This window comes from Macrotis lagotis, chromosome X (assembly GCF_037893015.1).
Source record: "Macrotis lagotis isolate mMagLag1 chromosome X, bilby.v1.9.chrom.fasta, whole genome shotgun sequence".
Classification (NCBI taxonomy): Eukaryota; Metazoa; Chordata; class Mammalia; order Peramelemorphia; family Peramelidae; genus Macrotis; species Macrotis lagotis.
The window spans coordinates 626,347,395-626,363,552 of NC_133666.1; the positions used below are offsets into that span (position 1 = coordinate 626,347,395).

General features: G+C 55.3%; 1 protein-coding gene across 8 annotated transcripts in view; it reads right to left on the reverse strand.

Annotated features, from left to right (window-relative positions):
• DOCK6 (dedicator of cytokinesis 6) overlaps nt 1-16,158 on the reverse strand; it is an 85,269-nt gene that overhangs the window by 19,648 nt on the left and 49,463 nt on the right. For 6 of the 8 annotated variants that reach the window (XM_074203440.1, XM_074203436.1, XM_074203441.1 and 3 more), the window contains 14 exons: nt 15,925-16,077; nt 15,613-15,771; nt 15,422-15,522; nt 15,131-15,323; nt 14,865-15,008; nt 14,568-14,699; nt 13,937-13,951; nt 12,322-12,447; nt 11,648-11,737; nt 11,220-11,456; nt 10,946-11,089; nt 10,529-10,635; nt 10,258-10,425; nt 8,902-9,172 (listed from right to left, as the gene is read on the reverse strand). In XM_074203440.1, coding sequence (XP_074059541.1) covers nt 9,130-9,172; nt 10,258-10,425; nt 10,529-10,635; nt 10,946-11,089; nt 11,220-11,456; nt 11,648-11,737; nt 12,322-12,447; nt 13,937-13,951; nt 14,568-14,699; nt 14,865-15,008; nt 15,131-15,323; nt 15,422-15,522; nt 15,613-15,771; nt 15,925-16,077 — 1,812 coding nt within the window. In that variant the 3' untranslated portion in view covers nt 8,902-9,129. Of the gene's footprint in view, nt 1-1,163; nt 2,700-3,161; nt 3,271-5,395; nt 5,559-8,314; nt 8,409-8,901; nt 9,173-10,257; nt 10,426-10,528; nt 10,636-10,945; nt 11,090-11,219; nt 11,457-11,647; nt 11,738-12,321; nt 12,448-13,936; nt 13,952-14,567; nt 14,700-14,864; nt 15,009-15,130; nt 15,324-15,421; nt 15,523-15,612; nt 15,772-15,924; nt 16,078-16,158 lie in introns of those variants that run through there. The other 2 variants (XM_074203437.1, XM_074203443.1) reach the window with 2 other exon arrangements.

Sequence of the window (16,158 nt, forward strand, 5' to 3'; positions counted from 1 at the left end):
TTCCACCATCCTTCACCCTGTATTTACATCCTTAAGTCCTCCCCGATGATGCCCACTTCTTAACTTGCATGAAATGGACTGTAGCTGAAATAGGATTCAACTTGATTTGGGAGACAGAAGCCTGGGCAGCTATACCATGTTCCCATCTGCTTCCTGTCTGAAAGCTAGGGAGGGGACCGAATGACCTCTTGGAGCTGAGGGACAGGGAGTCCATGCTCCAAGAACCCAACCAGCAGGACCCTGTAACCTGAGACACCAGGCTAGACCTGGTCCTGTTTGGGATGGATCTAGAACACAGGCGCTAGAGCCCTAGGAGGCCATCAGGAAAAATACCGGAATGGGGGGAGACTAGGATAAACACACATCTCTCCCTCCCAGAAGAAAGACAAATAAACACAGCTGTGGCCTTCTCCTCCCTCTTCTGCTTCCTCCCTATGCATTCCCTCTTCAAAGGGTGACAGCCCTTGCATAAGAATTGGATCAGGGCAGGCAGAGACCATGTCCCTTCCCATCCCACTGAGTGGAACATGCTGAGGATGGAATGAATGGACGATGAGGTCCAGGGTGGGCTCCTCTTCACTCTCCATAAATCCTCGATTATGTGCTCTCTCCACCAAGATATCCTCACTCCTATTGTCTCCCAATCTGCTGCCCTTTGTTTCAAAATGCAAGTCTGTTGCAGAAGCTCAGGCTAAACTGAGGTCCTCTGGTCCAATCCATATGTGAAAGCAAATCCTCTACAATGAAGTGATTGGGTGGCCTTTCTGAAGACTTGAGAGAACTACTTTTAGACAATTCTAACTGTTTTCTTTAAAAAGGTCTTTCCTTGTGCAAACTCTATATCTGCCTGGGATCCTCTTGACACTTTTCTCTGAATCCAAACTTGGCAGAAGCTACCTCCTTCATGTGGCACATGACGGCCCAAGATATCAGTAATGCTGTTCTCCTTGCCCCACGGCCCCTCTACAGCAGTATCATCTACCCCTACTCTTTCAGTGTAACATCTTGGGTTGGCCTGAGTCCATCCTGGTGGACCAACAAGGGTTAGAAGTACTAAAGCAGTGTCAATCCACTAGGTTTTTCCAGACTGATCACAAAAATGTGACACTAAGAAGACTGAGTACAGATATCCCCCTGCCCTCCTCCACCTTCCCATGGCTCACCTGTCAGTCCATTGCAGCCAGGACCCAGGCTGGGAGCTGTCTCCTGGTTTTTCTCCCCATCCCAGTAGGGCTCAGTGGTAATACTGATTTTCTTGACCACATGGAAGGTGCTAGGTGGTAGGTTGGCAGGGACAAGGGGAATGACTGGGCCTGGGAAGGTGGTCTCCACCACTTCCTGGGTGCAATGTACAGCTGGAGAGGGTTGGTTCCAGCTATTCCCCTCAGGACTTCTTGTCACCAGGGCTCGGAGTCCTCCAGGGCCAGATGGCTCCAGGCTTTGGGCCCGTTGGGCTGGGGTCCCTGTGGCTGTGCTGGCGGCAATCTTGGGCTCCCCTTGCACTTGGACCACCTTCACCGTGTCTACCCTGATGGGTCCGTCCGGTGGTGGCCAGATCCGAGAGTCACTAGGGGGATACTGGCCAGATGGTGCTCCCTCTGCCTCTGGAAGCTCAGGACCTTGTTGGATGACCCCTGAGGGGCGCACTGAAGCAGTGGTGGGAGGAAAGGCTGGAGCTGATGTTAGAATTGGTTGTTGCCCCTGGGCCACCTGCAGTTCCTGCAGGACCTTCTTCAGCTGTGTCTCCAACACTGCAATCTTGGCATTCAGGGCTGCCTGGCCTTCGGGCACCCCTAGATCCCTCTCACGCACCCAAGTGCCCACACTTCTCTGGGTGCTGGCATTCTCCGGTCCCACGCCCACAGAGCGACTTTCCTTCTTCTCCCCATCAAGCTCCAAATCGGAGAAGGGATCAGCAGAATCTGGCAGGTCCAGGAAGAGCTCACCTCGGCCCCGGCCTCCAGCACGGGCCCCAGGGTGACCTAGGAATTTCTGGCTTTTCAGCTGGACACTGAGCTGCCGCTTTTCCTCCTGCAGCACAGACACCTTGACTTGGAGGATGGGGATGAGTTTCACTTGCTCCTCCAGGTGACGCAGTTTCCTCAAGGCAGCAGCCATCTGCTCCCGCACATGCTGCAGATGGCCTGGTGTAGGGGACACAGGTGTGGACAGCCCTGAGGAGCTTAGTGGTGTGCCACCATTGTGGGTGGACGAGAGGCGTGGGGGGAGTCCAGCCCCAGCCAGGGAGCTTGTGGAGCCAGCTGCACTGGGAGTCAGGCTGCCCAGTCCACTGGCCTGTGGTCGACCACACTCCCCTCCCGCCTGGTCTTCCAGCTTTCGACGGGCATCCAACAGGGTCCTCTCTACCCGGGGATTAAAGCCTCCCCGAGTCTCAAGGGCCCCATACTGTGGGTAAAAGCCTCTGCCACAGTAGGAGTAGGCAGAGTGGCGACTGTCCACACTGGCATTCGAACACAAGGACTCAGTTGAGGTCCACCAAGAACCGGTCCCTCGGGGCAGGGAGCCTAGTCGGGGGCGCCGGCGTACAGCCACTCGCTTCATGGTGTGGCCCTTTTCAATGTCGTCCACATATTTGAGGAAGTCCAGGTCTAGCCGGTAGCCATAGGGCGTCTCAACTGAGTAGGGGGGCTCTGGATCCTTCCCTGGGAAAGCTGTTGGGGATGTGGGTCCATGCTTCCCTGAAGTGGTACAAGATAAGGTGAGGTGTCATTTATTTCCTGTCTCCAAACTTGGGGATCCTTACCTCTCAGATGTTCAGCCTTGCCCCACCCCCACCCCCTTCCCACAGAATCTTTCCCTCTTTGAATAGCCCTCCTTAGTTAATCTTGTTCAATTCTAGTGTCCTCTCAGTGCTTATGGGAACAGTTAGAACCAAATTAATTTTCCCATGTGTACTTGGACTAGGGGCTCCCTGAAGACATGGACTGTGCTTCTCTCTTAGAACAGGTTTATTCTTGGTCAGGGTCTGGACTTTTCAAGAGCTGATGCTAGGGAAAGAGGGGGACAGCCACAGAGATCAAGGAATTGAGACATCCAGCTGGAGAAGGGACAGATGGTCTTCTTTTTCTTTTCTCCCCTCCATCCCAAGGCCCTGCTTGTGTATATCAGAAAGTGCAGGGGAGAGGAGGGGGTGGTCTGACCTGGGAAGGCGGACTCCATGTGCAAGATTTGAGCCATCTCTGCTTCAGGTTCACTCTTCACAGGCGTCACCAGGTTAATGGAGAGTTAGATTCTGGCAATAAACGCCTCCTGGGGAATGGAGATACAGTGGGGAGTCAGAGACCGAGTACCTCTCCAGACCTGGGCAGGGGACAGAAATCCAGGCTGGCAGCACTCTGTCCTGCCCGACAAGGGTCACTTGACATTCTTTCCATGCCTTTGATTCCCCTCTATCCTTTCAGGACAATCATGAGAGGTGTGTGTGTGTGTGTGGTGTGTTGTACTGGGGCCTAGGAGACTGAAAATGTGAATAAGTGGTTTTAACAGTAAAACTGTCAGATGGTCTGAGCCATCTGTAGGGGCAAGGAGAGGAGGAGATGGGGAGTCCTATATTAAACTGGGTTGTACAGTGGAGAGAGCAGAAAACTTGGACTAGTCTTGCTACTTGTTAGCTCTATGACCTGGGGCAAGTCAATTCCCTTCTTTGAAGCTCAGTTTCCCTTTCAGTCAAAATGACTGAATTCAACCAAAAGATTTTAAAAAATCCTTGAAGTTCTAAATCCCATCATCCCAGAGATTGTCTAGGAGAATCTGGGAGGGGTCAGTTGGGGTGGGGGTGGTAAATTTGGTGTGGAGGGGGTGTATGAGTCAGTGTTTCCCTGAGTACTGAAGGGTAGGGGGCTTCCCTGAGGCCAGCTCTAGCCTGAGGAGAAACAGTCCAGTCCAACAGCTGGTCTGATAAGCTCTCTTGGATGGGTTGGACCCAAAGCTTGTTTTCCATGGACTCGTAGAATTAGTGTTTGTTCTGGCTTGAATGGGCCAGATCAGGGTGGGCATGGGGAAACAAGAAACAAATAATAGGCGGATGAACAACCAGCTCTTGCTCCCTCCCCACCCTGAAAACACACACACACACACACACACACACACACACACACACCCAGGATAGAAATGGGGACAAGAGGCCAGAAGGGGATGTTGGACATCTCCTAAGAAATATAAACCACTGGTCTGGACAGCCCTTCTTGCTTCTACCTCCCTCAAATCTGTCCTGCTTAGCCTTTCTTGGTCAGATTCCAGATGCTCCCATAATACCCAGCCAGCCCACTCTGTTCAGGTCCAGCCAACTCCCCCCTGCCCAATCTTCATGCAAGGGCCTCCTTCTCCTAGAGATGCCCATCTATGGGGAAGCACCTCAGCCGGTCCGCCTCCCTGGCCGGCCCCCTAAATACACCCCCCAAGGTTGCTCTCACTACCACTTCAACCTCAGCCAGGCCTCATCCTGCCTCTCCAGGAAGGCTGGAGCCCCCAACCTGCCCTTTGAGGGGACCCGAAGATACCCTGGCTGCTGTCAGGGGACATCCTGGGAAGGAGGTGTACTGGAAGATGGTGAATTGGCATCTAGCTGGGTCGTTTATATTCTTACAGGACGATGAGGAAAGATAGGAAGAAAGAGAATCAAGGTCATGTTCACAGGGAGGGCAAAGACACATCCAGGGTGGATGACAATCAGAGGCAGAAATGCAGAAGAGACAGTGGGAGAGAAGAGGCATGGTGCAGGGCCAGCGGGCAGGAGAGAAGTGAGGGAGTGAGGGTGAGAAGGAATGAGGCCTTTCCCCTATATGGAAACAATTTTCTCTAAAAATAAACAGTTTCGCTGCCTCGGCTACATGAGAACTTCCTGCCACCACAGAACAAGTCTTGGCTCAGGGCTCAGCCACACCCACCCCAGGGGAAAGCAGGGACTGGGGGGCCTGGTGGGCGGGCAGCTGGGGAAGGGGGGAGAGAAGAGACCGAGGGGAGGAAAGGAAGAAGGGAAAACTCCAGCCAGGGTGGAAAAGGGCCTTGTGAGGCTTTTCAGAAGCCTTTTCCTTGGCCCTTGGCCCGGGACACTAACCTTCCTGGCCAGAGGCGGTTCCTGGGACCCTGAGCCCAAAGGAGCCTTGGGAGGTCACTGGGGGGCCATTCCCTCCCTTCCTCCCCATGCGTGTGGGTCAGGCAGCCTGCTAAGTCCTGGTAGTGGGGAGCAGAGCCTCCTGGCCCTTGCTCTGGACTCTCCCGCACCCCCTGCCTCCAGTCCGATCTAAATGGCTGTGGCTTTGGGACAAGCCTCAGATTGGCTAGTGGGAACAGCATGGGCCTCTGGCAGAGGTTTCCTCCAACTTCCTGACATCTGAAACCCTTGACCCCAGGTCTGTACAACGCAGGCCCATACCTGGGACAGAAGGGAAAGGCAGACAGGCATGGGGGGCCGGGGCCGGGCGTCCTTTCTCCTTGGCCACTCTCTCTTCCTGCGAGTCACTGTTTCTTCACGTCTTTCTGTCGGTTTCTTTCTCTCCCTCTGACTTTCTGTCTACATCCTCCAGTCCCTCTTGTCCCTGGAACATGGGGGGACAGACTGTTCTTGTTTCCACCCAATTTCCCATCTTTTGTGAACTAAAGAATCACTGGTCCTCCAGCCCAACCATATCGCCCTTCCTTCTCCCATCTCCTCAATCTCCCAAAGGGAAATCAAGGTCTGCAGAGACAAGGTTATGGGACAAGGACAGAAAGCAACTCCAGGGTCCCAGAAACCAGACCAGGGGCCTCTGCAGCTTTCCCTTCCCCCACCTCGTGGCCAGTGACTCAGACCCCCAGATGTATGGTGTGATGGGAACAGAAACCAGATGTTGAGAGGGGGAGGGGGCTTATAGGAACCAAAGGGAGGGGGCCTAAAGGCAAGGTCAGTCTTCTGATCTATAGGACCATGATTTCCTGCCCTACCCCAATGGATATGGGAAGAGTTTAAGCTGGGGCAGATGGGGAGGAAAGGAGGGGGAGGGGAATCAGAACTCTCCTAAGCCCTCGGCCATACAGGCTCAGAGACATACAGCAGCTAGGGGCAAAGGGAACGACTGGAGGAGAGAGACTAATAGAGAATTAAGGAAAGGAGAGGCAGGGGTTAGGGGCTAAGGGGGAGGAAATCTCCTGCAGGGGCCTGAAAGCACCAATTGTCCAGCTGTTGGTCCCGCCCGCCCCCTCCCTCAATGGGGTCATTCAGAATGAGCCCATTGGACACCCCGCCCCAGAACTACTGGACACCCCCTCCCCAGGCTCTTTTTCCAGACCCATGTCCTCTTCCTGGCCCCCATACTCTCCTTGTGGCTCCCCACCCCCAACCCAGACACTGGACACTCCCTCTCTGGCCAGACACTTCTTACTGGATGCCCCTTTCCCCATCAGAGTCCCTCCCTAGCAAACTGTTTCTCTGCTGTATTACCTGAACGGGACACCCCCCCCCCCCCAGCTCCAAGAGAGCCTTTTCCCAGCTGGATAGCCCTTTCTGATCCTCATACTCCCTTTCTGGGTACAAAATTCTTTCCCAGACCCAAACACTACTTGGTAAACAGCATTCCCTTTTCCTAGCCATTCTTGGACAGATGCTCCTTGTTACCTGGGCATGAATACCCCTTTCCCTCGGAACAGTTCTCCCTGAGGTCAGGATGCCACCTTTCCTGGCCCGCATATTCTCCTGGGCTCAGACATTCACTTTCCTAGTTTGACTCACCCTCCCAGGTCACAGATATTCTCTTTGGCAAAATGTCCCGTCCCCAAGTCTGAACACTTCCCCTCCCCCTCCTCCTGCCTGAATCTTGCCCCCCTCCCTCCCTATACTAGAGATGGCACTGGAATGCATTCTGCCCACCTACTTCTCGGCAGGATGCCATCTAGACTCATTGGGAGTCTCTTGGGCCCCTTCCCCCGGGTCTTCTGCTAATTTTGAGGGGAGAGATAAGGGGGAGAGGACAGATCGCAGGGTTGAGATTAGAATACCAGAGTTCAGCCCTCCGAGTCACAAGACAGTTTCTTCTTCCCTGTCTCCCTCCCAAGGATGACAAGCCTGCCCTGGGACTCAATCAACCCAGTTCTTTCAAGGGATCAGACCGCTGGAGAGGGAGTTTCAGTCTGTGTAGGAGGGGGAAGCTGGTCCTGAGGCTTCTCCCCCCCCCCCCACCCCAGGTCCCGGGGCCCTCGGAAACCCACCCTGGCTTGGGCCTGGAAATAGGATAGACAGGACTGGACTTCAGGATTAGCATGAGAGGGCTGGGCCGGGGGCAGATCAAGCCCCCGGTGGGGACCAGGGGCTACGAGACAGATGGGGTTTCAGGGCCTCCTCACCAGCCTCAGCTAATAGCAAACAGCTGGATCTCACTCCCTCCCCAATTCCGGCCCCAGCCCAGCCCGGGCCACAGGGAGAGGCCTCTGGCCTCAGCATTGCCTCTTAGCTCCTCATCCACCAATTTCTTTGCCCTGGACGGAGAGACTGGCTTTTGGAGCAATGGTCCCACGTTGAAGGGACTTTAAGAACTGGAATCGAGAAAGAAAGCCGGAAAGGAGAGACGAGCAGAGATTTAGAGGCAGATGGGGAGACAAGTAGGTGCAGAGACGCCCGGGCAAGTGTGGGAGACAATGCAGGAGCTAGAAACTTTTAAAAGTAGAGAATGGGTGGGGGACACAGAGATAGAGACAGAGAGACAGAAGAGAGAGAGGAGACAGAGACAGAAAGAGACAGTGAGAGGAAACAGAGAGGAGAGAGACAGAGGGGAGAGAGAAGAGACAGAGGGGAGAGAAGAGACAGAGGGGACAGAGAGAGGAGAGAGACGGAGGGGAGAGAGAGGAGAGACAGAGGGGAGAGAAGAGACAGAGGAGACAGAGAGAGGAGAGAGACAGAGGGGAGAGAGAGGAGAGACAGAGACCGACAGAGGAGACAGAGGGGAGAGAAGAGACAGAGGAGGCAGATTAGAGAGACAGAGAGGAGAAAGAGACAGAGGAGACAGAGAGAGGAGAGAGACAGAGGGGAGAGGAGAGACAGAGGGGAGAAGAGACAGAGGAGGCAGATTAGAGAGAGAGGAGAAAGAGACAGAGGAGGCAGAGAGAGGAGAGAGACAGGAGAGAGGAGAGACAGAGGGGAGAAGAGACAGAGGAGGCAGATTAGAGAGAGAGGAGAAAGAGACAGAGGAGGCAGAGAGAGGAGAGAGACAGGAGAGAGGAGAGACAGAGGCCGAGAGAAGGGACGGAGGCGGCAGAGGGGAGGCAGACAGAGGGCAGGCAGGAGGCGGCTCCGCGCTCCGGGGCTCCCGCCCGCCCCGGGTACCTGGCTCGGCCCCGGCTTCCTCGGCGGCCCCGGCCCGGCGCGTCTCTCGGCGCGGGCTCCGCTCCGCTCCCAGCCTGGGCAGCCGCCGCCTCCTCCCCCGCCCCGCCCCCGCCCCGCCCCCTCCCGCGGGCACCGCCCTCCCGGAGCCGCGGCCACCGACGCGGGGCGGGGCGGGGCGGGGCGGGCTCTGCCCGGGACAGGTGCGGCCTCCACCTGCGCGGCAGGTGCGGGGGGAGGGTCTCTCCGACACGGAAAGGCGGACCCTGCGGCAGGACCTGCCGGGCCGCCGCGCGGGGGTCGCCCCGCCGCCCTTGGCGTCCCGGGGACCCCTCCAGGAGCAGGGCGTGGGCAGACGCCGGGGCCCCCCACCCCCCGGGCCGCGATAGCGCCCCCGCCCGGGCCAGCTCCTCCCCGCTTATCCGCGGCGGCCGGCCCGGGCCCAGGGCGGCGCCGCCAAGTTACCAAAACATCCCCGAGAGGGCGGGCCCAGCCCCCACCCGGTCCCCTGGCCCGGGGCGACCCCGTACCAGTGGCCCCCCACCGAGAAACCTGCCCCCAGCCCGGCCCGGCCCCCCAAGGGAGGAATCATGCTCAGTGGGCGATTTTTGAAAAAGTCTCTTTAAATTAAAAAAAGGGAAACGTAAACACAGGTGTGGACCCTCCGTGCCGGGGGAGGGGGGAGAGGGTGCAGGAGCCACAAAAGCACCAGTGGCCCGGCCGGGGGGCCGCCCAGGCCAGGCCTCCATCGTGTGTGTGTGTGTGTGGGGGGGGGGGGGTCCCAGCCCCCTGCGCTGGCCTCTGTCCTTTGGCCTCAATCAGCCTTCAAATTTTCTGAAACTTGTCCGGTTCAAAGAGTTCCTGGGTGGGGGGGGGGAGAAAAAGGGAGAGGGAGGGGAAACCACTACATCAGAGAAGCCCCCTCCCCACTCACCATTATTCCCTTCCCACATCATTAGAGTTATTCCTTTGTGGTCAGCCTGGCAACAAAGATTTTTATTTAGTGCCAGGCCCTGTGGAAAGAACCGGGCACTCAAATGTAACCGACAGTAAGCGTTGGGCTGAGTTAATTTGCCCCTTTATCTCCCCTCCAGTCCTTTTTAGGTTTTAGGCCTTCCCTTTCTACCCTCATGCTGGCTGCCATTCTGGCCTTCATCCTTGAAGACCAGGAGATCTGGGAGATGACACTATGATAAGCAAGTAAACTGGATGTGAGTGACGGGGGCTCTGCTAAGTCATCAGCCTCAGTTTCTCCTTCAGAGCTATCTGGGTCGGGGGGGGGGGTCAGATATGAATCAGGACCACTGCAGATAGCCAAGGACTTGAGGTAATCAGGGTTAAGTGGCTTGCCCAAGGTCACCCAGCTAGTAAGAATCAAGTGTCTGAAGTGGAATTTGAACTCAGGTCCTCCTGACTCCAGGGCTTGGTGCTCTATTCATTGCATCACCTAGCTGCCCCTAACACTAGGTTTCTCAAGGATCCCCAGACCGTGTATTGGAAGGCATCCTACAAAATATTAGACATAGTATTTGGGGGTCAGGAAGGCCCAGGTTCAAATCCAACCTCAGTACTCTTAACAGCTGTCTAGTTCTAGGCAAGTCATGAGAATAGTAACAGTTTTATCAACTTTAATGTTTGCAAAGCCCTTTAAGTATTATTCTTTTTAATTTCCTCCTAAAAAGCTTGGGAGGTGAGTGTTATATCTATTTTACAAATGAGGAAAGTGAGGCTGCCTGGGCTGACAAGCTGCCGAGTGCTGACTCTACTCACTAGATACCTAGCTGCCTCTCACGCCCCTTAATCCTTTCCAGCCCCAGTTTCCTCATCTGTAGTAATAGCGCCCAGCTCAGGTGGTGGCCAGAATCCAACATAGAAATCCTACAGAAATGTGACATGCCATCGTGTCTCTTTGGCTTGGGGGCTGAGCCAGACTGGACCTTCCTTACCTGGGACTGGGGCCAGAGGAGGCAGGGGCAAACAACTGTGGGATGCGCTGAGTCAGCAGGGGTTGCAGCGATTCCTTTAGGCGACTGTAATTTCGCTCCAGTTCCCGGTGATACTCCTTTTGGTCTGTGCCAATCAAGGCCTTGTTCTTCCTCAGGGCATCCTCACACCTGTGGCCAGAAGCGGGGCTTAGGCTCCAGGGGAGGCTGAGGAGCTCATGGGGCAGGGAGAAAGGCTTTGGGGCAGGAGGGCTGGAAAGGATAGGAGACCTACTTCTTGCAAAAATCCTTGAAGCAAAGACGGAGTTTGTTGTGGTGTCGGAAGAGCTTTGAATCCTCGGGGATCTCAGCCAGAAACACTTGTGCTACTTCCAGGGGACCCTGTTTGTGGTGGAAGGGGGGTGGGCTGAGAGAGCTCACAATTCCAACTTGAGACTTGTCTGGGGAACATTTCAGGTCTGGAATTGCTAGCCCTGGGTTCGAGTCACTGTCTTTTCCCTCAGTCTCAATCCAGAGGCCTGGCAGAGAGGACCCCTATGCACATTTCATTATGGTGTTCTCTATTCTTGGCCTCTCACCTGGTTCACCTGCTCTCACGCTCCCACTTGGTTACCTATCTTGTCCTAGCAATAGCACCCATTTCAGTCTATGTGCCCACCCGACCCAGGTTTCCACCCTCTGATGGTCGTGCCTGGTTCACTGTGGGCCCTACAGAGCCCTGGAGCACCATCTGGAGCATCTTGGCATCGGGCGGCTCCTGCTCTGTGGCAAAGGCGAGTTCCCTTGTTTTTTTCTGCATGTCCTCGATGGCTACCTCCACAGGTGTGAGCACAGTCTGGGGACACACAATTGGAAAGGATTTGGGAATGACAAAGGGGCCTGGGTTAAACTTTGGGAAACTGGGGGTATGTAGCCTTTTCCCTGCCCTGGTGGGCCCCAGAGCAGCCCCCTCATGACCCTGGCACCTCTTCCTTGTGGATGACATTGATTCGGGTCTTGATGTAGGGGAAGGCGTGGGCCGTGCTCAGCAGCGTCTTTCGCTTGTGCTGCTCCCGAAGCTCCCCGTGAGCACGGCCGTCGGCGGTGAAGGGCGTACAGAACAGGAAAGTGCGAAGATCATAGTTCTTGTCAAAGTATGTCACTCGGTCCTTCAGCTCATATGTATCAAAGTAGGGCTCCACATAGGTGATCTGGATGTAGGCCTGGGGATGGGGCAGAAGGAAAAGACCATGAAAGCCCCACAACTCCCTAGGATTACCATCTCCCCTACATGTTAACTCCTCCAAATATCCTCAGAGGACCTGCCAATCGTCCCCAGAGGCCACCCCTGCCTCATCCTTTAGAAATGCCCAAGTGAAGGGATGCCGGGGGTATGTTTGGGGACTCTTCTTACTTTGTGGGGCTCCAGCTTGGTTTTGTCCACAGGGTTAGAGTCTTTGATGATCTCAACCACATCATCACCAAATCGTTCCGAGTAGAATTCCTGAGGTGGGGGCAGGTCATAGGTTTGGGAGATACTTTGGAGAATGGGACCACACTGGGTCTGGACAGGGCAGGGGGGCCAAGGGGGACCCAGGATTTCTTCCCAACCCCCAATTTCCCTCTTCATGACTGGTCAGACAGTTAATGAGCCCGGCTCCGGCCGGCTCAGCCGCAGCCCACAGCATCCCCCCTTACCCTGAGTCACCATACCACCCCCCTTTCTCTCATTCATCACGTGGGGAGCCCAGCCTTGCCTGAGCCCTGGAATCCATGGTTAAATTGATAACAAATGTCTGGGCCCTGCTCCCCCTCCATCCTCAGCTTTGGGAGTCTCCTCCCAGCCATGAGCTGGCACCACCCCTTCCTTCTCCCCCTCCCTTTCCTGGGGAACAGAATACCAAGCTGTTGACTGGGGACCAGGGCCTGCCCAGGCCCTCCCAGCCCCTGGATCTCATCACCGGCACCTTGCTAATGAGCTGGGGAGGATGGGGAAAGGAGTGAGGGAAATTCAGAGGAGGACCACATGTGGAGGGAATCAGGGGGCTCAGGATGGAGCCATGCTGTGCCCCCAACCCCCCAAGTCACCTCAAGACGGTGGGAAATCTCAGCCAGTTTTGTAATTGATGGCTCCTTGTACACAAACTCCTGCTCGTCCAAATCCCCAAAGCGGGAGCCGTAGAAGCCAACTCGGAAATAGGTCCCAAACATCCGCTGGGGACCTGGGTTAAAGGGGCAGGAGTTAGGACGAGAACAGCACACCTACCTCAGGGAAAGGCATTTATTTCCCCTGGTGTCTGGCCTCAGTGGCAGTGCCACCTCGATCAGCTGGGGGAAGGAGACCCTAAAGGGCAGGACCCAGGAATCCTAATCCCCTCCTCCCTCAGACCAAGTTATAGAAAGGGCCTTTCCCTAATGAAGCAGGCACCCCTAGACTGGGAGAGAGGTACACAAACACCCCCCAGATCCCAGAGGAGATAGGAAGAGGATTTATGGAGCTGAGATGGTCTGTCTATACTCCTCCAATTCCCAGTTGATACAGAGATGGGGAGACTGGGAGAAAGTGAAATGGGTATGAAGGCAAAACTCTCTGATCCCCTGCTTTGAACCATGAGGGCCCTCAAGACTCCTCAAGGCCATTCCCCCCAAATCTAGCACCCTGGATTCTAAGCTTTCTGCCCTTTCTTCTCTCCCTGGTACAAATAGAAAGGTAGCTATTCTTTTTTTCTGGGAGGGGACTGTTTTGGTTTGAAATGAATTTACTTACCAATGACGTCCAGATAGGGGAAGAGTCAGTCCCAGGGAGCATGGAAGAAAGAGAGAACACATCTATGTGGGACCTGAGGCCCGAGTTATAAGTACCTTTCTTTATGGATCTGAACTTCAATGTAGGGGACCCCAAAAGGACAAGCATCTCCCAACCCAGGGGCCCTGGAATCAGTTCATTCCAACAGATAACCTGAGGCAAGCAGTTCCAGGACAGGGGAAGGGAGGGGCAGCCCCAGCAGATCCAGGTGGCCCCCATGCCCAAAGCACACCAAAACCATGTTAGGGCTGAAACTTCTCTCAGAACCCCAGAGAGGCCTAAAAATAGTCCTACACGAGGGGGTTGACAGGGCTGGCTGTGATTAACCAAAGACATACAGAGAGACAAACAGAGGAGAAACAGAGGCTTGGGGCTGCTAGCTGGGTGGGGGGCTGCTCTGATTGGGACCAGAAGCCTCAGCCCTGGTGAGGGAGCTGCCAGGGATATTGGCATTGTCTTTTGTCACCCCATCCGGACTACTCAACCACAGCCTCAGAACCAGGCGGGGAGTGGTATGTGTGGGGGTCAGGATGGGGAGGGTGACTGCGCAGGGAGGCCCCCCTCCCCCAAGCACTGGGGACTCCCCAGAGGCGGCAGCCAGAGCTAGGTTGAGTCATCTGGTCTCAGGCGCTGCCCACGGGACTTGAGAGGGAGGAGGGGGATCTGACCCTGGCAGTGGTCACCCCACAGCTGTGCCAGGCAGGGGGTGGAGACTGGATAGGGTTTAGTGCCTCCCCTCCCCCTGCCAAGCCACAGCTGCTTCTGATCCTGGGCTGTGGGGGTTGGGGGGGTGCTGAGTTCCTTGAGCTCCCCCTGCTGGTTTTAGGGCAATCCCAGCAGGTTCCATAGAGGGGTGCCTAGCTCAGCCAGGGAGGAGATGGGGGTGACTCAGCTTACCTCCCAACCAGAGCTCTGAAGGAAGAAACAAAGAGAAGACAAAAGGTTGTGAGGTTCACTGCATTCCCCATCGTCCCCCAATCTCTGCCAAACCTCTTATGCTACTTCTCTTTCTCTCTTTCTCTCTCTCTCTCTCTCTCTCTCTCTTTCTTTCTTTCTTTCTTTCTCTCTCTTTCTCTTTCTTTCTTTCTTTCTTTCTTTCTTTCTTTCTCTCTTTCTCTCTTTCTCTCTTTCTTTCTTTCTTTCTTTCTTTCTTTGGCAAGGCAATAGGGTTAAGTGGCTTGTCCAAGGCCACACAGCTAGGTAATTATTAAGTGTCTGAGGCCGGATTTGAATTCAGGAACTCCTGACTCCAGGGTCAGTGCTCTATCCACTGCGCCACCTAGCAGCTCCTAGGGCTACTTTTCTACCTTCACCCCTTGTACTGGCCATTGAGCCCCAGGAGTCAGCCTGCATTGGGGTGGGGCGAGCCTAGTCTGTCCAGGGGACCAATGTGAGGAGAAGTCAGTGACATAGAGGGCAAGGTGACCTAGGGGACCAAAATGTTGGTATGGACAAAGGATTTTGGTCAAGAGAGAGTGGCTGCAGGGGTGGAGGCGGGGGGATGAGGGTGATGGGACGTGGTGCTGACCTGATGGATGATCTTGGTAAAGGCCTCCTGGAGTTTTCCATGAACAATGGCCAACTTCTTGTAGTCTCGGTGGGCTTCCAGGATAGGTATGAGGATCTTGTAGACCTCATTCACAGCCTCGTACAGCCCACCCTGGGCCATGGGAGCAGAGACAGAGTTAAACTCATGCCTGGGCTTTTCGCTCCCTCTGACGGGATTAATCTTAGCTAGGGAATTTCTTGGAGTCCCTTGGATGATTTCTTCTCCCCCACTCCCACCCCCCCACCCCATCAACCCACTCCCCTGGCTCCAGCTGACCATGGTGAAGGAGGTAGCTGCCTGCTCCAGCAGTCCCACCAGCCCCAGTTCGGTGAAATGCTTCCCAGAGCAGATCCCCTCTTCATCTGGGGAAAGGATGTCATCTGAGATTGCCGACTCTTCCAGCACATTGGATGAGATGCTCTAGGCAAGAAGTGACCCAGTGTCTATCAAGGGGCTCAGGTGGAGTGAATCCTTTCTCATCTCGGCCCTGGCTGTGGTTACACCTCTGAGTTGCCCCCACATTCCCCTTGCCCCCTGCCCACCTGGAAGGTGACACAGCCCACAGGCAGATGGCGGCTGTCCTCCAATAGGGCAAGATACTCTGCCACCAGAGCTGCTGCATGGACATAGCATTGAGCTGCCTCTGCATGATTCCCCCGTTCTGCATGCTTGCCGGCCATGTTCTGAAGCCATGTCAGCCGAAGGTCTGGGGAACCCTGGTACCCACGGGCAATCCTAGTGTCAAACAGAGGCATCTAGTATGTCTCATCCCATTCATCTGTCCATGCCCTCTCACCTGCCTCCTGACCTCTCACCCATCCATGCCCTGTCACCTGTACATAAGATCAATGAGCATCTCTGGGTCTTCCTGATGTTCCTTCATTTTCACTGTGTCTGTCAGGATCATGTGCAGATTGAACATAAGATCTTGGACCTGGGAGTAATTGCAAGGGTTGGTGAGAGGCCAGGGGGGCAGCAGGAATGGAGGAAGGGAGGGAAGGACTGGGGCTAGGTCTCAGGGCACCTGCTCAGCAAAGGTGGTGTCCCGAAGTTCTAGGTCCTCCTCAGCATAGGTCAGGATGGTCTTGAGCGAACGTCGCAGGTGGTCCTCGTTGAAATTCTGAGTGGTCCCCACAAGGGACGACAGGGACATCGTCACCTGCATCTTCACCCGGGCAAAGTTCTGTGGGGGTGCAGGGATGGCTCAGGAGCTGCCTGAGAGCCACAAAGGGCTGGCTGGGTCCCTCCGGTCCCTCCTTCTTTTCATCTCCCCATGTCCCAGCCCCCACTCCTCCCATGCCCCCATGACTGCCCCTACCCCTGTGCATCTGCTCACATTTCCAATCTCATAGTTCTGGCGCATGAGGAGGTAGAGAGAGGCACTGGCATGGGTGCGGATGGTGGTGACACGGCTGCTGCAGTGGCGAAGGAGTCTCAGGCAGAGGTCTGCACACAGCTCCGTGTCCTCTTCAAACAGCAGCTCTGGGAACTGCCGCGCACCAACGCCCCAGCACACATTATGATGTATTTAATTATGCTCTCACATGTGCACCCTCTCCTTGGGAGCTGA